The sequence below is a fragment of the Bidens hawaiensis genome, unplaced genomic scaffold (genome assembly GCF_021521415.1).
Source record: "Bidens hawaiensis isolate Kalapana, Puna unplaced genomic scaffold, B.hawaiensis_p1.1 tig00030763_1, whole genome shotgun sequence".
NCBI classification, from domain to species: Eukaryota; Viridiplantae; Streptophyta; class Magnoliopsida; order Asterales; family Asteraceae; genus Bidens; species Bidens hawaiensis.
The window spans coordinates 142,524-167,940 of record NW_027495132.1 but is presented as its reverse complement, the minus strand read 5'-3'; the positions used below and the strand labels follow the sequence as shown (position 1 = coordinate 167,940).

General features: G+C 37.4%; 1 protein-coding gene across 1 annotated transcript; it reads left to right on the top strand.

Annotated features, from left to right (window-relative positions):
• Positions 1-16,491: 16,491 nt before the first annotated feature.
• LOC143580908 (protein HOTHEAD-like) lies at positions 16,492-22,345 on the top strand. The gene is made up of 5 exons (XM_077063817.1): positions 16,492-16,586; positions 16,683-17,324; positions 20,934-21,319; positions 21,556-22,022; positions 22,126-22,345. Exons 1-5 carry the CDS (start codon positions 16,502-16,504, stop codon positions 22,190-22,192), a joined length of 1,647 nt encoding a protein of 548 aa, XP_076919932.1. The 5' UTR covers positions 16,492-16,501; the 3' UTR covers positions 22,193-22,345.
• Positions 22,346-25,417: the final 3,072 nt, after the last annotated feature.

Sequence of the window (25,417 nt, the reverse complement as noted above, 5' to 3'; positions counted from 1 at the left end):
TAGTAAAATTCTCATATTTCTTGCCGTCACTCAGCACTACATAAGCGCTTCAACATATTTTTATCCGATTCTTAAAATATATAGTTAAAAATTATTTCATATTTTGAATTTTATGCGAACTTTCTATAACCAATTCATTTCACCTTATAATTTATCTAATCTTAGTTATCATTTTGTTCAAACATACCAATAACATGGATCCATAAAAAATTAACTTAAAATAAAAGTTTAACTTTTATCAAAAACTTTATCGACGAACGATAATACTCGTTAGTTTTATAGTTATTGGTTACATATGGGAGATGCACATAAAGAGTATATTTTAAAACAGGATTTAAGAATGGATAATTGAAGTGGTTTTGTAGCCGAAACATTGCACATAGGTAGATCAAGAAGAACCATTGTTGTTGAACCGTAAAAACACAAGTAGATAAAAAGAACCATTCTTTAACCTTAAATACACGAGTAGGTCAAGAAGAACCAACGTCTCCAAGTAGAGTCCAATTTAATAATTAGTAACGGACAAAAGTATCGAGTACCGACTCTCATGATCTCACTAAATACAAAAGAAAAACAATAAAAATTAACTTTTAATTTTTGTGAGTACAATTTACCAAAGGTAAAAGGAAATCAATTTTTATCAAAAACTTTACTAATTGCGGCAGTAATTTGTTTTGTAGTTATAGATTGCATATATAGATGTACATAGAGAGTATTATTTAACACCGGATTTAAGGATGAATAATGAAAATGGTTTTGTTGCGTAAGTGTCACTTTTTACTGTCGAGGGAGTTATTTTCTCAAAATCTAGACATTGAAGTTGTTGTATTGGATTTATCTATCACGGATCATCGTCCGATTCTATTCAGTCAAAATAAGGTTAAATGTGGCCCAATCCCTTTTATTTAATTCCTGGTTGGAGAAGGATGGTTTTGGAAAGATGGTTTTTGAAGATTGGAATATAAAACATGTTGTTCGTGTTCTTCTAATGGCTTTATTATTTCTAAAGAAAAACTCAAGAAGCTTAAAAATTTGATTAAGACATGTTGTTAGGTTACGCGATGCAAGAAGAGGCCAACTATATGTTACTTTCGGCTCGTTTAACTGAAATCGATAAATGAGTAGATATGGGGGCAGGTTCGGAAGATCTAGTTAATGAAATAAAGACGATTTTGAAAGATTTGAAAAAGATTCATGAAGGCAAAGTGTTGGATGATATTCAAAAGGCAAAAGTAAAATGGCGTATGGAGGGGGACGAAAACTCAAAATTTTTCCATATGGTTGAAAATAAAAAAAGAAGGTAACTTTCGATTCGTGATACAAAAAAAGATGGATTATGGATTGAAAATCCGGATGGTATAAATATGTTTTTCTAGAGTACTCTTGGTTTTAAAAAGTGAGAGGCGAAGAAAAGCGACGGGGTTTAAAACAGAAGCGTGAAGCGCTAGGCGCAAAAGCGACGGGGTTTATATAATTTTTATATATGTATATAACATGGGTTTTTAGCATCTTGACTAATAATGTAGCTATATTTAAGCATTGTATATGATTTAATATATAAACTACCTACACATACGACCTAAAAAGCATATTGTACAACATTTGGATGCTTAAAAACCACTTGCGTACGAAAGGCGAGCGCCTCACCTTCGCTTTAGGTCGCTTTTTGCCTAAAAAGTTCGCCTCAGGCTCACCTTTTGAACATTGCTAGCCTTGACTAGCCTAAAGCGAAGAGGCCCTCGCCTTAGGTCGCCTCTCGCCTTGGCTCGCCTCAGGCGCGCTTTTTTAAACCAATGAGTACTATAAAAGTAAATTTAAATGAGTGGAGGGGATTAAGGTTAGGTCGAGAAGTCAGTTTTTTAAATGTCTATCCGAAGATGAGTCATGAAGTTTCGGAACAGAATCTCCATATCTGAAATTAAAGAAGCGGTGTGGTCATGTGGTAGTCAGAAGTCGCTAGGACCGAATGGCTTCTCATTTGGGTTCTTTAAATGGTATCGGGAAGTAATTAAAGACGACATTTGTAAGTTTGTTTTCATTTTCTTTGGCACGGGTAATATTCCGATTGGGTGTAATTCATCGTTTATCACTCTAATTCCCAAGTTGTTTAGCTTGTGGGGAGGATTTTAGACCTATTGGTCTGATAAATTTGCAATACAAAATTAATGCTAAGTTATTGGCTAATAGGTTGGCAATGGTCATTAATTCGGTGGTTAGTCCTGAACAACCTGCGTTTATCAAAGGGAGACAAATTCTGGATAGTCCTCTTATGGTTAATGAAATCGTGGATGATTACAATCGTAGAAATGGGAAGCCATGGTTATTAAAGTTTGATTTTGCTAAAGCTTTTGATTCTCTTAATTGGGATTATTTATATACTATCATGTATTTTCTAGGATTTGGAGATAAGTGACTGTCATGGATAAGGACTTGTTTATTATCTGCCAGAGTGTCTGTACTAATTAATGGTAGTCTGACTGAGGAATTTCAAATCAAGAGGGGGTTACGACAAGGAGATCCCCTTTCTCATTTCTTATTTATCATTGCTATAGAAGGATTGCACGTGGCGATTGAAGATATTATTCAAGCGGGTCTCTTTATAGGGGCTAAGATTGGTGGAGCTTCGTTATTTTTGTCTCATCTCTTTTATGCTAACGATGTTATAATTCTTGGAGAATGGTTATTGAGATATATTGAGAACATACTCATGGCATTAAATTGTTTTTACTTGGCTTCGGGTTTGAGGCTAAATATACGCAAGTCTAATATTTTTGGAGTGGGTGCGGATCAAAGAGAGGTTGGTTATTTGACAGATGTTGTAGGATGTAAACCGAAAAATCACCTTTTAATTATTTGGGGATCCTGGTGGGTGCGAGAATAGGAAACATTACGAGTTGGAATGTTCAATAAGCTTTCTAAATGGAAAGCAAATACGAGTTGGAATGTTCAATAAGCTTTCTAAATGGAAAGCAAATATCTTCAGTGCTTGGTTCATCGGGGGTATACTTCCTTTGATTTTTTTTAATGCTCGTGGGAGTTATAAACAAGTTAGAAGCTTTATGGAGTAGGTTTTTTTTGGGAGGCGACAATCATAAAATTCCATGGGTTAAGTGGAAGCTCGTGGTTGCTAATAAAGAAAAATGGGGCTTGGGTATAGGTAGCTTGAAGAATTATAATTTGGCTTTGTTATATACATGGAGATGGAGATTGAGATTTGTTAACAATCCTAACTCCTTGTGGGCAAAGGTGCTTAAGTCCATTTACCGGAATAACATTGATCCACATGGATTGGTCCAAAACACTAAAGGGAATGAGATTTGGGCAAGGATTGTAAAGTCGATCAGTGAACTTAACGAGGAAGACATAATTCCGCTGCCAGTTATTAAAAAAAAGTTGGGAATCAGAATAATACTTTGTTTTGGAAACACGTGTGGATTGAAGATAGTCCATTGTGTTTGAAGTTCCCTAGATTATTCAATCTAGAGATAACAAAGATTGCTTCCTTAATAAGAAGTTGGTTGACCGTTGGGTGTGGAATTGGAGAAGGCAATTGAGGGGGCGGGGTGGAGGATGCTCAAAGTATAGAGATGATATCCACTCTCTCTTCTTTTTCCTTGTCTAATTATGATGATAAGTGGACGTGGGAGCTGGATTCGGATGATCGTTTCTCAGTAAAAGGAATTAGATCGTATCTTGATCGGTGGGAGGCTCCGAGTGGTGATTCTCCAACGATATGGAACAAGTGTACTCCTAGAAAGGTTAATATTTTGGTTTGGAGATTGCTATTGGATCATGTCTTTGGAGGTATAATTTAAGTTTAAAAGGTTTAGATATTCCTTCTATTTATTGCCTGGTGTGTTTGAATTCGGTGGAGGTGGTCGATCATGTCTTTGGAGGTTGTGTTATTGCTTTCAAAATTTGGAATTCTATTGCTCGTTGGTTGGATTTGGATTTGGATTTTCCGGTTAATAAAGGCCCTAAAAGTATTATTGATTGGTCGGATTCTAATAATTGGGTGAAAAAGAGAAAAAATGTTGCCAAGACGATTATTTTTACCACTTGGTGGATTATTTGGAATGCCCGGAATGAAGTGATTTTTGGTTCGAGTATCAAGAATAGAGAAAGTCTCTTTGACTTCATTGTTTCGGTTTCCTTTTTATGGTACTCATCTCGTAACATTAAGCATCATACGAACTGGGTGGCGTGGCTTAAAAACTCGTCACTTAGTATGTAATTTTGTCATGTTTCTGGTTAGGAATTTCTAACCAGAATGGTTTTCATTTAATTAAAAGTTTGCCTTTCAAAAAAGAGTAGATCAAGAAGAATCATTTTTGAACCGTAAAAGCACAACTAGATCAAGAAGAACCATTTTTTAACCATAAAAAGTGTAAAAACATGATCAGTAGATCAAGAAGAACTAGCATCTCCAATGAGAGTCCAATTAAATATAATTTATAAAGGACAAAGGTATTAAGTACCGACTCTTAAAACGATGAACTCACTAAATACAAAAGAAAAACAACAAAAATTAACTTTTAATATATTTCAAGGCAATTTAACAAAGGTAAAAAATATAATTTTTTATCAAAAACTTTCCCGACATCAATACTCTTTAGATTTTGTTATAGATTGTACGTATATGGAGATGCATATAAAGAGTAGATTTAAAACCGGATTTAAGGATGCAGAATTAACATGGTTTGTTGTCTAAATATGGCACGTAAGTAGATCAAGAAGAATCACTGTTGAAATAAAAAAAAAACATCGGTAGATCAAGAAGAACCATTCTTTAACTGTAAAAACACGAGTAGGTCAAGAAGAATCAACGTCTCAAAGAGAGTCCAATTAACTTATTAATAAAGGGCAAAGGCACATGGTACTGACTCTCATAACTAATTAATAAAGGGCAAAGGAAAACAATAATAAAAAAAAACGTTCTTTTAATTTGTGTCTAAACAGTTTGCCGAACATAATTAATTTCTGAAGGCTACATAAATGCTTTCCTTATTAGTATTTTTTTTTTTTTAAATTATGCATGTAATCAGATCAAGAAGAACCACTGTTTGAACCGAAGCACAAGTAGATCATGAAGAACCAATTTTACACGTAAAAACACAAGTAGATGCAAAAAGAACAATTCTTTTAACATAAAAACACAACAATACGTAGAAAGCTCGATCTAACAATTTTTATTGTCATATTACATTACTAGCTTTTGAACCCATCTATTACACGGGATTTATCAAACGATAAAAATAAAAAAGTCCTTTATTTCAATTGTGATTGTCAAAATACTTACGAATTAATTTAATGTAGACTTAAAGGAAAAACAAACAGGTTAACGAAAATTACTAAAATAGCATGGTTTTGGAAACGTCGGGTGTGGATTTGCAAGAAGTTTAAAATATGTGCTAAAGTTGCGTAGTTGGTCAAACTTCAGGTATGAAATGACACTATGTTATAAATTCCACACTATGTTATAACTCGCTTGACAAAATGATTTTGACCCATGACCCATGGATAGCTAGAATGAATGAGATGAGAGATTTGAAATTAGGAGAAATGTAAGCTTGACACCTAAAGTTCAACATTTTCTTTTATTAGTATTGTAAGACTAACTTTAGAACCCGTGTGATGCACAGAAATCTTAAAAGAATTACAATTAAACTATAGAAATTAAATAATTAAATTAAAAAAAACCTTATATTTTAGCAAATTAAATAGTTCAATAAGTTAAAATTATATATTCTAACGGAATATTCATACGAATGCATAGTGTATTTGTAACACCCCGACCAAAGGCGGATTATACATCGGGGCGCCACATATTGTTTCATTACTCGTGACACTATTGGGTGTCAATATTTAATAAATACATTCATTCGCGCACGCGCAGGGTAAACACAAGATAACATAAATCATCATAAATCAATATATTATAAATCAAAATATTCGAACAGCAAAAACTTGTCTTGATACATTTTAATCTAGGTCCAAAATAAAGAAACTTCCTATGTGTCCACAAGCTCCAAAACAGCTACTGCAAACCTGAACATGTGTTAAAATAAACGTCAAACACTTGCGTGTTGATGAGGAATCAAGTTTAATACAATACATAGATAACAATAAATCTGCGCGCAACATGTGTATGTCTGGTTTTCAACAAGGGTGTAATCTGATCGGGACCAACTCTAAGATTCATAAGACTGCCAGTGCTCACAATTGAGCTCACAAACAAGACTAACTGTGCATGTGTAAATAAAAGAGAAAATCATAAACGATAGTTCTCCCGTGTTCATCTAATGGTACCATGAAAACTGCGGAATAGACCGACAAGACGGTTAATGATCCACACATACAAATAAACAGCCAAGTCTACGTCCTCAACACATGGGATACTGCGCGACTAAAGTTCATAAACAGTTTAAGACTCTAAGTTTGTATGAACACATGAACATCCCAAAACATTAAAAGCAAAAAGGGATTAGGTACGAGATTACTCACTTGATAAACGATGCGGTGTAAGATAAAGCAAGAATCAACTTTAAACAAGCACAAGTTAACCTATAAATAAGATTATTGTTTTAATGATTTGTTTTAAGTCTTGATTATAAGTTAGCATAATTAATAAGTAAATTATTATATATAATATATATATATTACCGGAAAAGCAGGGCAGAACAGGGAGGAAGACGGAGGCAGAGAGGGAGGCGGCAGAGAGAGCAAGGAGCAAGAGAACAGGAGAGATTAAGTGTTTTGTGTGTGTAGTGTTATGAAAATATTATTATTTATAGGAAAACCCTAGGAGACATAATCCCTAGAAAAGGGGAAAGGATCTTTAACAGGATCAAGCAAAAGATATCAAAAAGCATAAGGATCCAAAAGCAAAAGATATGGGAAGATATGGCAGCTGCAGAGGCAAGATAAAGCTGTCAGGGAACAGTAAAAAGCATGGGCGGGTAGATAAAGGTACAGGTCAAGCATGGACAAAGCAGATCTCAAAAGATTATGCCAGTCACTTTATCTGTCAACCAATGGGGTTGGTGCGCATGCTGCGCCGAAAGTAACTTTTCAGACATAAAGCAGATTAGGTCAACAGCTCAAAAGATAAGACAACTCAAAAGCAACGGCTAGATTAAACAGAAGAAAACTCAAAGGGTTTAGCGCGAGAAAGCTCGAGCGCGAAGGCAGACAGAACCAACCTTAACGCGTCGCGGGAAGAATCACATTTCTAAGCGCGCCGCGGGAAGAACTTCAATTCTAAGCGCGTCGCGAGAAGAACTATATTCCTTAGTGCGTCGCGGGAAGAACAGTATCCATAGCGCGCCGCGGGAAGAACTAAAATCCTTAGCGCGCTGCGGGGACAGTTCGTCTCGCGTATCGCAGTAACAGGTGGTCTTCACGCAGGCTTCCTTGTAAGGGGTCTGGCGCGTGGAGCTGCGCAGACAACCTTAGGCGGGAAGGAACAAAGGACAAGTAAAGAGTTAGAAGAAAAAGAGGGAAACAAGGCGTAAGGGCGGGACGGCGACAAGAGGGAAAAGAAGGCGGAAAGAGAGAAGGAGAGGGACGGGACGGCGGAAAGAAAGAGAGAGAAAGAGGCGGGAAGGAAAACATTATTATTATTAAAAGTAAAATATAAGTATAAATAAATATTAAATCAAAAAAAGAAAGAGATCGGATCAGAGAAACGGGTACCTGGGTCGGGTCGGATCGGGGCAGATGTCACAGTCTCCCCTACTTTAAGAAATTTCGTCCCGAAATTTATCTCGAAGTAGGTTGCGCAGAGAACAGGTGCGGGTACTTGATCTTCATTTGATCTTCCCTTTCCCATGTAAACTCGGCTCCGCGCTTGGACTCCCAGCGAACTTTAACAATAGGGATATGACTGCGCTTGGTTTGCTTAACCTCGCGATCCATAATCTCAACAGGCTTCTCAACGAAATGCATAGTTTCATCAACTTGAACTTCATCAAGTGGAATGTGAAGGTTCTCGTCAGCTAAACACTTCTTGAGATTGGATACATGGAACGTTGGATGCACATTACTGAGCGCGGGCGGCAGGTCAAGTCTGTAGGCAACTTTTCCCACACGCGCGAGAATCTTGAATGGACCAACATATCGAGGAGCAAGCTTACCTTTCTTCCCAAAGCGGACAACACCCTTCCAGGGCGACACTTTGAGGAGAACAAGATCACCAACTTGAAATTCGAGAGGCTTTCGCCTGCGATCTGCGTAACTCTTCTGTCGGCTTCTGGCAGTCAGCAGATGATCACGGATCTTGGCGATTTTATCGGTTGTCTCTTGAACAAGTTCGGGTCCTGTGATTTGGGTTTCACCCACTTCGTTCCAACAAATCGGGGAGCGGCACTTACGACCGTAAAGTGCTTCAAATGGGGCCATACCAATACTGGAATGATAGCTGTTATTATAAGAGAACTCGATCAAAGGCAGGTGTGAATCCCAATTACCTCCAAAATCAAGAACACAAGATCGGAGCATATCCTCAAGAGTTTGAATAGTTCGCTCAGACTGACCGTCAGTCTGAGGATGATATGCCGTACTCATGTCCAAGCGAGTTCCTAGCGCAGATTGGAGAGATTTCCAAAAGCGAGATATAAAACGGCCATCGCGATCGGATATGATGCTCAAAGGAGTACCATGGCGGCAGACAATTTCCTTGACATAAAGCTGCGCGAGTTGCTCAACACGGTAGTTTTCACGAATGGGTAGGAAGTGAGCAGACTTAGTCAATCGATCCACTATTACCCAAATGCTATCATGTTTGCTTGCTGTCAAAGGTAACTTGGTAATAAAGTCCATTGCTACACATTCCCATTTCCACGTAGGAATTTCAGGTTGTTCGAGCAAACCAGATGGGCGTTGGTGTTCAGCTTTTACTTTAGAACAAGTCAGACATTTAGCTACGAACACAGCAATATCCTTCTTCATACCGGGCCACCAATAAGTTATGCGCAAATCCTTGTACATCTTATCAGCGCCGGGATGAATAGAATATCGAGATTTGTGCGCTTCACTCAGGATATCAGCGCGAAGATTCTCATCAAAGGGAATCCAGATGCGATTGAGATAGCAGAGAATTCCACTCAGATTAGGGACAAAGAGCGCTTCCGCGCCACACGCTAACTCGGCGCGAAGGTTACCATTACTGATGGATGCGCGCTGCGCGTCACGAATACGCGATTCAAGGTTGCTTTGAATCGGCGCGAAGTGAAGCTGGGTGCGCGGCAAGATACAGTTAAGTTGGCAGGGTTTTCGGCTGAGCGCATCGGCTACCACATTAGCCTTACCAGGATGATACCGGATCTCACAATCGTAATCGCTGATGAGTTCGTTCCATTGGCGTTGCCTCATGTTGAGTTCCTTTTGATCAAAGATATGCTGAAGGCTTTTATGGTCAGTGTAGAGGATACACTTAGTACCATAAAGGTAGTGTCTCCAGATCTTCAAGGCAAAAACAACTGCACCAAGTTCGAGGTCGTGAGTTGTATAATTCTTTTCATGAACCTTAAGTTGCCTTGATGCGTAAGCGATAACCTTGCCTCGTTGCATAAGAACACAACCGAGACCTTGGTTGGATGCATCGCAATACACGACAAAATCATCATTACCCTCAGGTAGCGCAAGAACAGGAGCTTCACACAACAAACGCTTGAGCGTTAGAAAGGCTTCTTCTTGCTTCGAGCCCCAAATATACGGTTTACCTTTGTGCGTCAGAGCTGTTAAAGGCAAAGCGATCTTTGAGAAGTTCGAAATAAAGCGCCGGTAATAACCAGCTAAGCCCAGAAAGGAACGGATCTCAGAAGGAGAGGATGGCGTAATCCAGTTCTTGATTGCTTCAATTTTGGATGGGTCGACATGGATACCCATCTTGTTGACAACATGGCCAAGAAACTGTACTTCATCAGACCAGAATTCACACTTGGAAAGCTTAGCATAGAGCTGCTCAGTTCGAAGTTTTTGCAACACCAACCGAAGATGTTGCTCATGCTCGGCCTTGGTCTTAGAATACACCAGAACATCATCGATAAACACAATCACGAATTTATCCAAGAAAGGCCTACACACCCGATTCACTAGATCCATGAAAACGGCGGGTGCGTTGGTTAAACCGAAGGACATGACCAAGAATTCAAAATGGCCATAACGAGTTCGAAAAGCAGTCTTCGGAACATCTTCATCGCGGATGCGCAACTGGTGATAGCCAGAGCGGAGATCGATCTTGGAAAAACAAGAGGCACGTTGGAGTTGATCAAAGAGGTCGTCAATACGCGGTAAGGGATACCGGTTTTTAATGGTGAGTTTGTTCAACTCGCGGTAATCAATACACATGCGAAACGATCCATCTTTCTTTTTAACGAACAACACCGGAGCACCCCAGGGCGAAGAGCTAGGGCGAATGAATCCTTTAGCAGTCAACTCTTGAAGTTGGCTGGCCAATTCTTGCATTTCAGCGGGTGCAAGACGGTAAGGAGATTTAGCTACGGGGGAAGCACCAGGGACAAGATCAACACGAAACTCGACTTCACGAGCGGGAGGGATACCAGGAAGATCATCAGGAAAAACTTCAGGAAAATCACGCACAACAGGGATATCGCGAAGCTTCTTCTTTCCTTCATCGGGTTTAACCACATGGGCTAAGAATGCAATACACTTCTTCCGCATGAGCCTTTGGGCTTCGGCGCAAGACATAAGCTTAAGACCGCGGGAGGGTTTTTCGCCGTAGATGTGAAGATCACCATTTTCTCGAGGTATGCGAATCATCTTCTTGGCGCAAATAACTTCGGCGCGATTATGCGTAAGCCAGTCCATACCAATAATAACATCAAAGCTTCCAAGAGGCATGGGGATGAGGTCGATTAGAAAATCGTTTTCGTTAAGGTTAAGCGTACAATCCTTAATCACCGAGTTAATTAAAACAGTTTCGCCATTAGCCAATTCAACTGAAAAATCTTCTTTTAAATCGTTGCGCGGTCGCGCAAGCTTCTGCTCGAAGGCGCGAGAGATAAAACTTCGATCGGCGCCAGTATCAAAAAGTACAGAAGCATAAAATCCGTTAAGCAAAAATGTACCATTAACTACGTCATTATTCGCTTGCGCTTGGTGCGCGGCTATATTAAAAGCTCGTCCACGCGTTACTTGGTTTGAAATCTGGTTCACCGGATTCGCTTGTGTGATCTGAACTTGTAGTCTCGGGCACGCGTTCCGGAAATGACTGGGATCACCGCAGTTATAGCACGATCTGGGTCGTGGGTTTTGGTAGGTTGGTTGTGGGTTCTGCGGGTAGACTGGTGGTGTTGGCGCAATTGGATTGGCGGGAAGGACTCTACAGTTTTCAGCAGTGTGACCAGTACGGCCACATCGGTTACAAAGTCGACACGGGGTTTGGGTTGGGTGGTGAAATCTACAGGTTGGGCAAAAGGGATGGTTTCCTGTGTAAGGTTTCTTAGTTGGCGGGGCAGGGAGTGCGGGATTGGTTAAGGCATAGTTGTGGACTACAGGAGGTGTTGGGTAGGCTGACAGGGGTTGAGGGGCGTAAACTGGGGGTTGATAAATGGGTTGCTGGACAATGGGCGGGTTGGTAAGCGCGTAAGCTTGTCTGCGCCTACGTTTCTGGTTATGGTTTGAGGGTTCAGATTTGGTTTCTGCGGGTTCATGGACAGTTTTGGTGGGTTTGGTCTTCTCAGTTCCCCGCAGGAACAGGGTTCCTGCTCTGACATGGTTGTCGCTGAGCACAGCGGCCAACTCGATGGCGTCAGAGAGGGTTGCTGGGTTTCTGGCCCATACAGAATCTTGAATTTCCATGGGGAGACCCCCAAGGAATTTCTCGATTGCTCGGCGTGAAGGGGTAACAAGGTGAGGGACCAGTAAGCTTAGCTCGTGGAAGCGCGTCGCGTACTCGCGCGCTTCACCGCTGTATTGCTTCAAGTTCCAGAATTCTTCCTCCAGGCGCTTAACTTCGTTGGGAGGGCAGAATTCTCGCGTAAGAATTTCCTTGAATTCCTCCCATGTCATGCTAGAAGCAGCCTCTGCGCCACGCGCATGAGCTATTCCATTCCACCATGTAAGCGCTCAAGATTCCAGGACACTGGAAGCATATAGGGTTCGTCTGTCTGAGGGGCATTGGGTGTGGAGGAAAGCGTTTTCTATTTTCTCAAGCCACTGGAGCATCACGGTGGCTCCTTCAAGACCTGTGAACTATGGAGGGTTACCCGCATTAAAGGACTTAATGTTGTAACTGGAGGTATTGGTATTGTTTTGGCTCAAAGCTTGGGCTATTGCGGCGGCCATTTCCTGGGAACGTTGCTGTCTACGCATGCGCGAGGCTTCTCTTCTCTGAAATCGGCGAGATAGCGGAGGCATTCTATAAAAGTTTTAATTTTAGTTAATATCTTGGTTTTAGCGCAAAGTTTTAATCTTATAAAGCTTGGTTTCACGGAGTTAGATACTATCAAAAGTTAAAGTAGATTAAATGACCCTAAATGCAGACTTAATAAAGGTAACGAATTCGAATCAAGAATCGACAATTCATGTATCACCATGACTTTCCGAATTCCCAATTTAAAATATACGAGCAAACAAGTATTGGAGATTGACGATTCATGTATCACCATGACTTTTCAAGTCTCCAACCTCAGAACATAATCGTAAATGGAAATTGAAAATCAACTATTCATGTATCACCATGACTTTTCGGATTTTCAAATCCAACAAACGAATATGTAAGTAAAATCAATAAAAATCGAAATTCAACAAAAATCGAAATATCGCGGAATAAAACATAAAATCATATACTGCGCAAGCGCGAGCATATTCATAAATAACGAGTAATTAACAATAAGCGTGCAAACATGAGATTTCTCTCATGCGCGAGAAGGGACTCTTAGGTATTCTAGGCCGTTACGTCTAACCACCTATCCTAAAGTCAACGAGCTCTGATACCAATCTGTAACACCCCGACCAAAGGCGGATTATACATCGGGGCGCCACATATTGTTTCATTACTCGTGACACTATTGGGTGTCAATATTTAATAAATACATTCATTCGCGCACGCGCAGGGTAAACACAAGATAACATAAATCATCATAAATCAATATATTATAAATCAAAATATTCGAACAGCAAAAACTTGTCTTGATACATTTTAATCTAGGTCCAAAATAAAGAAACTTCCTATGTGTCCACAAGCTCCAAAACAGCTACTGCAAACCTGAACACGTGTTAAAATAAACGTCAAACACTTGCGTGTTGGTGAGGAATCAAGTTTAATACAATACATAGATAACAATAAATCTGCGCGCAACATGTGTATGTCTGGTTTTCAACAAGGGTGTAATCTGATCGGGACCAACTCTAAGATTCATAAGACTGCCAGTGCTCACAATTGAGCTCACAAACAAGACTAACTGTGCATGTGTAAATAAAAGAGAAAATCATAAACGATAGTTCTCCCGTGTTCATCTAATGGTACCATGAAAACTGCGGAATAGACCGACAAGACGGTTAATGATCCATCTGTAACACCCCGACCAAAGGCGGATTATACATCGGGGCGCCACATATTGTTTCATTACTCGTGACACTATTGGGTGTCAATATTTAATAAATACATTCATTCGCGCACGCGCAGGGTAAACACAAGATAACATAAATCATCATAAATCAATATATTATAAATCAAAATATTCGAACAGCAAAAACTTGTCTTGATACATTTTAATCTAGGTCCAAAATAAAGAAACTTCCTATGTGTCCACAAGCTCCAAAACAGCTACTGCAAACCTGAACATGTGTTAAAATAAACGTCAAACACTTGCGTGTTGGTGAGGAATCAAGTTTAATACAATACATAGATAACAATAAATCTGCGCGCAACATGTGTATGTCTGGTTTTCAACAAGGGTGTAATCTGATCGGGACCAACTCTAAGATTCATAAGACTGCCAGTGCTCACAATTGAGCTCACAAACAAGACTAACTGTGCATGTGTAAATAAAAGAGAAAATCATAAACGATAGTTCTCCCGTGTTCATCTAATGGTACCATGAAAACTGCGGAATAGACCGACAAGACGGTTAATGATCCACACATACAAATAAACAGCCAAGTCTACGTCCTCAACACATGGGATACTGCGCGACTAAAGTTCATAAACAGTTTAAGACTCTAAGTTTGTATGAACACATGAACATCCCAAAACATTAAAAGCAAAAAGGGATTAGGTACGAGATTACTCACTTGATAAACGATGCGGTGTAAGATAAAGCAAGAATCAACTTTAAACAAGCACAAGTTAACCTATAAATAAGATTATTGTTTTAATGATTTGTTTTAAGTCTTGATTATAACATAGCATAATTAATAAGTAAATTATTATATATAATATATATATATTACCGGAAAAGCAGGGCAGAACAGGGAGGAAGACGGAGGCAGAGAGGGAGGCGGCAGAGAGAGCAAGGAGCAAGAGAACAGGAGAGATTAAGTGTTTTGTGTGTGTAGTGTTATGAAAATATTATTATTTATAGGAAAACCCTAGGAGACATAATCCCTAGAAAAGGGGAAAGGATCTTTAACAGGATCAAGCAAAAGATATCAAAAAGCATAAGGATCCAAAAGCAAAAGATATGGGAAGATATGGCAGCTGCAGAGGCAAGATAAAGCTGTCAGGGAACAGTAAAAAGCATGGGCGGGTAGATAAAGGTACAGGTCAAGCATGGAAAAAGCAGATCTCAAAAGATTATGCCAGTCACTTTATCTGTCAACCAATGGGGTTGGTGCGCATGCTGCGCCGAAAGTAACTTTTCAGACATAAAGCAGATTAGGTCAACAGCTCAAAAGATAAGACAACTCAAAAGCAACGGCTAGATTAAACAGAAGAAAACTCAAAGGGTTTAGCGCGAGAAAGCTCGAGCGCGAAGGCAGACAGAACCAACCTTAACGCGTCGCGGGAAGAATCACATTTCTAAGCGCGCCGCGGGAAGAACTTCAATTCTAAGCGCGTCGCGAGAAGAACTATATTCCTTAGCGCGTCGCGGGAAGAACAGTATCCATAGCGCGCCGCGGGAAGAACTAAAATCCTTAGCGCGCTGCGGGGACAGTTCGTCTCGCGTATCGCAGTAACAGGTGGTCTTCACGCAGGCTTCCTTGTAAGGGGTCTGGCGCGTGGAGCTGCGCAGACAACCTTAGGCGGGAAGGAACAAAGGACAAGCAAAGAGTTAGAAGAAAAAGAGGGAAACAAGGCGTAAGGGCGGGACGGCGACAAGAGGGAAAAGAAGGCGGAAAGAGAGAAGGAGAGGGACGGGACGGCGGAAAGAAAGAGAGAGAAAGAGGCGGGAAGGAAAACATTATTATTATTAAAAGTAAAATATAAGTATAAATAAATATTAAATCAAAAAAAGAAAGAGATCGGATCAGAGAAACGGGTACCTGGGTCGGGTCGGATCGGGGCAGATGTCACAGTATTCTCACGCAATTTCTTCATAAGCACGAAAAAGATACACCTAGTGATTTTATAAGTTGTAATTATATTTTTTTTAATGAAATAACGAATTCTAACAAAAGATTATAAGATGTTTTATTATAAATGACATAAAGAGAGAACATCTTATATAAAATTAGCATGTTTAAAACATGTTTTTTGTATTACAAATTTGTAAGGGATGGATGAAAACTCCATGGATCCATGGAGGTTGAATGGATACGTGAGAGTAAAATTGTTATTCATTCATAATTTCTTCTTATTTTTATCTTCTTATTCTTATAAATATCGTTCATTAATTTTTATCGCATTCATCTCCTACACTAAAGTATTTATAAATTGATTTAATAAAAAAAAGGTGGATGTGATTTCATTAAAGATATAAATATCTTTGTTATACTGACATAAATAACCGCATATGTTTAATCTTTATAATTTAGGTAGTTAGTTATTTGATTAAATGATGGATTGATATGACATAAATAAGTTTTTATTAAAAATAGGAAAATAATTTCTGTGAAAAATTTTGACTAAAAATGAATCATCAAGTGACGTATCTTCAGTTATTTTACTTTATTAGAACAGATAGATCGAGGAAGTAAAACCGGATGTTACACCAATGCTTTCCATATTAGTATATTTTAAAGCAATCCTACTATCGCAATTCCTCATTGATAAGCCTATGTATAAATTATAGCAACTTGATGGCGGCTTAATTAAATAATGTATGGTTTGGTAATGCAAAAAACGAAACTAGGGAATGGAGCCTCATTTTTTATTAATTTATTTATCTAAAGTAATTGCACCCACAGACTGGCTAGTCAATAATGGTGTCACATTAATCTTTCATATTCACCGAACACACTTATTAGCTAGGCATCCATGTTATATGTATAAATATAATGCTTTGAGTTAACCTCTTTTCAATATCAAACATTCCACACATGACCAAAACAATTTGAAGCATTCTCAAGTTGTTGACAAAACATCCTTAACACCATGGCTTATAGATTATGGACAATGACCTTGTCTACTCTCGTTACCACCGGTCTTTTCTTACTCAATTTTGCCTCAGCCGAATTACGTGCGCACTATATTTTACGCGATCTTAATCATTTTTATTAAGCCGAATTTCGTATGCACTATTATCTAACTCTTTTTTTTTTTTTTTTATCTATAGCTCCAAACTATAGTTTCATGCATGAAGCAACAAAAGCCCCTAGAGTTTCATTCTATGACTACATCATCATAGGAGGAGGTACCGCTGGAATCCCGTTGGCAGCGACCCTATCCGCCAACTACTCGGTTTTATTACTTGAGCGTGGAAAGTCGCCTTATGACGATGCGAATATCACTATTGTGAGCAACTTCGGGCGCTACTTCTTTGACCCGTCACCAGACTCACCCTCTCAGCAATTTATTGTCGAAAATGTTGTGAACTCACGGCCTAAGGTATTAGGTGGTGGTACATCAATCAATGCGGGGTTTCACTCTCGCGGTGAAGAACAGTTTAACGAGGAGGCGAAACTAACGGATTATGATTTGATCCAAGATTCTTATGAATGGGCTGAAAAAGTGATTGTTTTTGAGCCGCAGGTGCAAGCTTGGCAAACGGCACTTGCAAATGGACTAGTCGAAGCTGGGGTTGCACCCAACAACGGGTACACTTTAGATCATCTCACTGGTACTAAAGTGGGTGGTACCCTTTTCGATAAAAATGGGATCCGACATTCGGCTGCCGATCTGCTTCAGTATGCTAATCCGGAAGGGTTGTCACTCTATCTGCATGCAACTGCTAATAAGATCTTATTTAGACTCAAAGGTTTGTACAGCATGCCATCACTCAAAGAATGTTAGTATAATATATAATTAGTATAGATTGAATTTTTTTTGAATGGGGGCTAAGTTATAAGGGTTAATCATAAGGGGGGCTGAAATTTTTTTTTTTTTTAAAAGAGGGGTTACCTCCCTTTGTAATGGCGGGGAGTTTTATATGTAATAGGGGTGTCAGTCGATGTCAGGGTACGAGGTTCTCCCCTCTCTTATAAATGGCGGTGGGTTTGTAAAAGTGGTCTCCCCTCCATTCTCAATGGCGTGGACTGCAAAATGATACTCCCCTCCTTTTGTAATGACGGGGAGTCTGAAAAAGGTATCTCCCCTACGTTTGTAACGGAGGGGAGTCCGAAAAAGATAAAACGTTGGAAACTTAACATGCACATAACCACCATTACGAAGGGAGGGTGATACCTTTTTCAGACTCCCCGCCATTACAAAGGGAGGGTAGTATCATTTTGCAATCCACGCCATTGAGAATGGAGGGGAGACCACTTTTTCAAACCCACTGCCATTTATTAGAGAGGGGAGAACCTCGTACCCTGAAATCGACTGACACCCCTATTACATATAAAACTCCCCGCCATTACAAAGAAAGGTAACCCCTCTTTTTTTAAAAAAAAATTCCAGCCCCTCTTATGATTAACCCTTGTAACTTGACCCCCTTTCAAAAAAATTCGTATAGATTATATTGCACTTATGATATTTGCAATTTTAACATTCTTTTATGCAGTTTATGAATAAGGGGCCCTTTTACATACTTATTATGAAGTTTTATTTTATTTTGTCTTTTTCTATAAGGGTGTATGAAAACCAAGATCCAAAAGAATAATATCAACCTTTTCAAGAGATTACACTTATTATATATATATATATATATATATATATATGGGGAGGGTTCTATTGAGAACCACGGTTTTCTTGAAAACCAATATAACCCATCATGACCCTTGATCTTAGTTATTCAAAGGTGGATATTAAACATGACATTTTTGTAATTAAAGCAAAGATTATGAGTTTTTATAAAAAAATAAGGGTAAAACGGGAACTGATTTGGAAACTACCCTAATTAACTAATCCCTAAAATTTCTCCTCCCTCTCTTTATTTCAATTGTTAATACGGAACACGTTAATGAACACAACAAATGAGTAATTCACTGATTTGAAATTAAAATTAAAGAAATTATATATTTTACATTATATATAACCAAAATATTTATTGTTGTTATTGTAAATTCGACGATACATATATGTATTTAATGGGCTACATATATGTATCTTACGAGGATACATATATGTATTTTACCAAGATACACATATGTGTTTTGCCCATATGCTTCAGGATCCATAAAAAATGGAAATAAAAACAATTGAATCACACTATTCGTACATATTACTAAAATACACATGTACCCACTTGATATGTAGAAATTCTACTGATTTTCTTCATTTACAACTCGCTATTCGAATTCACTAAACAGATTAAATAATACTTACCATTCTTGACATATTGCTTCTCAATGCAAAACATTAAACTATCCACCAATTAATTAACCAATGACTATTAATATGGCATTGAATCTAAAACCAATAATTGAGAACAATGAAGATGTGTCGGGCATAATGGCTTGCGAATCCAGAGTTGTTCCAGCCCAAAAAAACAACTCACAAATCTTGATTTTTCATAGGACACCAAATTGCATTACATATTTTAATATTTAAGATTAGAGATAAATCATAGTTTTAGGCTTAAAAAAAAAAGAAAAGACGAAGAACGTAGACTAAAATCAAGTTCCAGTTTTGAAGAATTTAATGGATTGAAAAATTGGATAAACAAAAATTAAGATCACAAAGATATGAATTGGGATTTAGTCAAAAGTATTTAAATACCATAAATTATTTGTGTACAAATGTACGAAAACACCCTTTGAATTAAATAAATAAAAAACAGTGTGTAAATTATGTGATTGGTTAAAGGTGATTTTCATAGTTTTTAAATTAGGGAGTGGTTTTCATTTGAACCCTCCACATATATATATATATATATATATATATATATATATATATATATAGGGGCGGTTAACGTACACTAATACCTTATCGTACATTAGGTACGTGATAATCCAGAACGTACAATTCAACACGATTTAATTATTAGATACATTAATACGATACTATACGGCGGTTATCAAAAGGGTAATTCCGTCCAGAATGTACAAGTATACTCCCCCAAATATAGTCTTTCAATTCCCCAAATCGTTGTTCTTCAAAATTCCCCGAAATCCGGCAATCAAAACCTAAACCCCCGTTCCGAACGGCAATCAAAACCTACTAATTTGCAGATCGATATCAAACTAATTGAGTTAATTATCTAACCCTAAAAATGTTCGTTACCTGCAAATAAAACAGACTAGAATGTATTAATAGAACGTTTTGATATAACTGTGTATTAAAACAGAACATATTAAACCAAAAACGTATTAAAACGTTTTGATATAAATCAATTTTGATAAAACGTTTTGATATTATAATACGTTCTGACGTTTAGATAATACGTTTTGATATATATATAATACGTTTTAACATATTCAATTGGAGGAATCAATTGTGATATAACGAATTTTGATAAAACGTTTTTATAAAATACGTTTAATATATTCAATTGGAGGAATACGTTTTAATATATATAGTCAATTTTCATAAAACGTTTAAGGGTAGATGTTTGCTAAAACGTTTTGATATATTAAAACAATGAGCTGTAGATGTTTGACCATGCAATAATTCACTATCTTTTGTCATTTCTGATCAATAATTCATCTCAACTTCTTCCATTAACTCCTTATACTTATACTTCTACTTCTCAAACCCATATCAGAAGCCGATCAGTACATCCAATTTCTAATGCTTTCTGTTAATACGCTTTAAACCTTTAAACGTTCTGCTAAAACGTTTTTAGCTTTAAACGTTCAATGTAAAACACCCATCATCCATAACTCAAAATTGATCGATTGAAGCTTCAAATTGATGATTAATTGAATCGATTTCAAAGATTAACCGATCAATTGGCTTCAATTTCAAATCAACTAAACAAACCTATGACGAGTTTTGCGTTTTTCCGATGAGTTCGTTGTCGACGATGATGGTGACGAAGAGTGTTGATGGCGCCGGCGAGCGGAGGTGAAGGAGGTGTGCTGATGTCGGTGACTGGTGGTGGAGATGGAATGAGGGAGAGAGACGATCATATGATTGTAATTGTGATTTTGGGTTTTGAAAATCTAATGGTTGGAAGTGTCGCGTACGTAATGTACGATAAAGGATTATTGTATTTTATCCTTTACGTATATATATATATATATATTTGTAACCAATTTTAGAAAAGTGTTTGCACTTAGAAATTTGAGAAAATATTAAACGTGTACACCGGCGGTTAACGATAGAGAAATCAATTTCTTATAAATTCTTTTAATTTTATTAATTATTGTAATAATAAGCTAAAAAATTCAACAAAAATATCACGTGACAAAGAAAGTGTCACTAGTAACAGAACAAATATTTTGTCATTTGACATGCATGTTTGATTGCTACATTCTTATTATAGGAAAATCAAAGCCAAAGGCTTATGGAGTAGTCTTTCAAGATTCATTAGGGAAAAAACATGTGGCATATCTTAAAGGTAAAAAGAATGATGAAATCGTTCTGGCTGCTGGTGCAATTGGAAGCCCACAACTTTTAATGCTAAGTGGCATAGGTCCAAAAGACCAACTTAATGCCCTTAATATTAGAGTTGTGCTTGACCAACCTTATGTTGGTAAAGACATGGCGGATAACGCGCAAAATGTACTATTTGTCCCTTCTCCCGATAAGGTTGAGCAATCTATACTCCAAGTTGTTGGTATTACTTCGTTTGGTAGCTATATCGAGGCAGGCAGTGGCTTTAATTTTATCTTCGCGGATCTTTCAGACTATCAGGGCTATCACTATGAGGTATTGAAATCCAAACATAACTTCAACTTTTAAACATACAAATTGAGCAGATAGATTTGATGAAAGGGCCTTTTAACATGCACCCTGTTTAGTAATCCTACACCCTCTTTTTTACTGTACAATGTAGTTTACACAATAGTAAACGACAGTTCACTATGTAATATTTATTTGTATTTTACCCCTATGGGTGTAGGAAAACCCGGACCCTTTGAGGATGTGTTTTTTTTCTCTTGCAGAGGGGAGGATTTATCATAGAAAAGATTAACGGTCCGGTATCTAAGGGCGAACTAAAGATTGTAAATCGGGATCCAGCCGACAACCCCTCACTAACATTTAACTACTTTAATGAAACCGAAGATTTAGAGAAATGTGTTAGGGGGCTTCAAACCATTCTTGATGCAATTAATACAGAAGCATTTTCAGACCACAAATTATCCAATATGACAAACCAAGATATTCTTGATCTCAACATGAAACTACCTTATAACTTGATTCAACACGGTAATACAAGTATCACCTTAGAACAACATTGCAGGGACACCGTAAGGTCTATGTGGCATTACCATGGTGGATGCCATATCGGGCAGGTGGTTGATGACGATTACAAGGTTATCGGTGTAGATGCTCTTCGAGTCATTGATGGTTCAACTTTACTCAACTCTCCCGGACCTAATCCGGCAGCTAGTGTTTTGATGCTTGGAAGGTGCTTAAGTTTTAAAATATCAACATATGTTATTTTAATATACTATAGTGTATTGGTTGTCATTGTTTGTTACTAACTACTCCATTATGGTCATTTAATACAGGTACATGGGAGTTACTATACTAAACCAGAGACTAGCAGACGCAGTCAAGCCATACGCAGATTCGTGATCGAGCTAGTGTTCATCAGCGTTTAGATTACTTTCCTGTATTCTCATTTTGTGGTCAAATATGTTCTACTCTAAATATCATGTTCATTGAGTTTGTAATGGGTCAGTATGTAGACAAGTGTTTTTAATTTAATAAAGTGTTACCTTTTTGAACTTTATAAAGCTACATTGCAGTTTTTCTAAACAACATGTCTTGTTGAAAGTCCTACGGGTTGACTTCCAAGTCAATGTTCGTCGTTTTTGAAACTATGATATCCGAATATGTTACTTTTCGATGGTCTAGTAGCATTTTAATATACGGATGTGAAATTTCTATCTTCCAGAATGTTGCTTTATTGATTAAGCCTTGGTTTGTTGTTACATGCATCTTTTCAATGTAGATTACTGTAGCTTTTAATTTTTTATTTGTTTGTTTCTTATTGATAGTCTGATAATCTTGGTTAACTTAATTGATTGTAAACTGATGTTTGCAGCAAGTCATAGAATATTGATTCAAGCCTTTAGGTTTTTTGAATTTACCATTTGTTTCATATTAGATTTTGTTGAGTTTGAATGCCCAATTCTACATATGATTTTTTTGTGTATTTAAATGAATTTATGGTTAAATTGATGATGAACTTTAGACTTGGAGTTTTACAAACTCCGGATTTGATACTGGTGATGCGGGGGCTTACAAAACGATGGTCAAAAACCCGTTCTGACCCATACCTGTTTTTTGTCAAAACCCATTCTGACCAGAAACAAAATGTCCAATTTTTAAGACAGCTTGTTCTTACCATGCTTGTCTTCGCCCGAACCAAAATAACCATTTTTAAGATGACCTATTCTTAACCAAACATGTTTTGACTCGTTACTCGGCCCAACCAGACCCAACCAGCCCATTTTGCTAGGTACATGCATATCCAAACATTTTAAAATAATGAGTTGGCCTACATAATTTTCAAACCACGAATCAAGTTGATATAACAATATAGCATGACTTCGTCAGCTACTGCACATATCGGCCACTCAACAGTTTTTGAGCCGAAAACAAAGTAAAAATCAAGGGTCCTTCAAAATTCATTGTTACGAACCGTGTTATTTTATATATCCATGGTTAAGACCGCCAATAATAACCTAAAATGTTTATATTTTTCAAAGTTAAAATATACAACAAAAAATCACTTTGTACAAACTGGACTCCCAAAATCACGATCAAAACTTCATATACAAGAATTCGAGGCACTTATCAAAGAAAACATAGCGATGAAAGTTTGGCTAGAATGAGGAGGAAAATAAGGAACTTTAGGCCAACTTTCCAGAGCTAGACAGTAGTTTAACTCGGTATATAGTTGGGCCGGCTCTAGATATATGCTCTTTAAAGATCAAAATATATTTGACAACTAAAAGAAATTAAACACTAAATAGAAAACAAAACATAAGTATAACTAGTTATTTATACGGCTAGAGATTTTCCACTAAATCGCTTTGAAGTGCTTGATAAACTTCTTGACTACATACACTTCTAAACGTGTTCACCAGTTGTCGACCAATTAGATATGGCATAACGTGCATACCTGCATATATATGCATGCATGTATGCCTTATGTCGCTTCCTAAGTTAAACCTCCGAGCTCTTGTTGAACCTCGTATAAGATACTGAAGGCTCTCTTGACAACATTTCTTGCTATATCCGGATTTATAGTTTCCACTTGCGTATTTTTAACAGTGTTTCATAATCACATTTTTCCCGTGTGAATATACATACTTTAATACACCACCTCAGCCTGCGGATAACAAGTTAGTTATAAAACCATTGACCTGCTAAAAATATTTGGATAGATGACGATGCTATAACAATATAGCTTGTAGATATCCTCTTTTAATAATCACTGATTACATGTAAAGATATTCCTCTAGTAGTATTCATCTATATATTTAGCCATATTCTATTAGCAAGAAAAAGTCAATCCTAATACATCAATCACATTTATTTGTTTCTTTCCCATCTAAAATTATCTACATGCTGATATATATTTAGTTCAAAATCAAGTTGTGTTTTTTTAAAGGGTCATACTAAGAACACTCAGACACCCTCTTATACGTCTCGTATAGAGTTTTACGGGAGGCTATACAGGGCCCTATACGCCCCAGTATAGGACTATACAGGGCCCTATAAGCCTCGTACAGCCCTATACGAGGCGTATTGAGTGGTTTTTTTTAGTAAAAAGGTGTTAGCGTCCCTAGAATTCCCCTTTTTAAATGTAAAATTACAAGACGTCGAAACTGTTTTAACGTTTCATTTTTCTTATAGTTCTTTAGTTTTATCTTCAATCTTTAAAGATTTTCTGAATTTGCCTATTCGACTTAGCTTTTCTTTTTTTTTTTTGTGTCAATGTTTTGACGTAAATTTTTTCACTTGATGAATACTAATATACAGGTTGTCGAATTTAAGCTTTACAGATTTTAACATGCTGGCTGTGTTCTTGGACTTAATTCCCATCCTCGAGTCAATGAGGCGGGTTGGGCCGACTCATCAAGACTATGATGAGTTGGTGTCTTGTTTATCAAGTTGAGTACGTGACTTGGTTTACATGGAATAAATGACTTGGACAACAAGGAATTTATTTATTAATTATTTTTTAGATTTGCTCTTACCAATTAGTATTTGAATATGATTATGGTATTTGTATTCTAGTCTAGGTGGGTTTTCAAATTTAAACTAGTACATATACCCGAGCTTGTGGGTTATATCATTAAGAATAAGAAGAATTGGGTATTATAATTTTCGAGTTAATGACAATTACAATGATCGAGTTTATGATCTAAAATATTTTTTGGATTTATCGATCCTGATTACCAAATTTCAGGCGCAAGTGCCAATAATTAACTAGTAAATTATAAAACCATTGAATTGCCAAAGGTATTTGGATAGTTTCAGCTTCTAGATGTACTCTTTAAATAATCACATGATTACAAATAAAGATATCCCTCTTCCAATATTATTCTATTAACTAGCCAATATTCTATTAGTAAAAAAAGTCAATCCTAAATCATACATAATTTTTTCTTCTTATTTTATTTTATTTTTCAATGATGAACACTAGAGATGGCCAAAAAAACCGGTTGGGGAACCGGTTTACCGGTTTTTACGAAAACCGGTTTTTTAAAAACCGGTTTAACCGGTTTAGAAACCGCCGGTTCGTCTTTCGGTTACAAGTTCTAGATCCAAAACCGGTTAACGAAC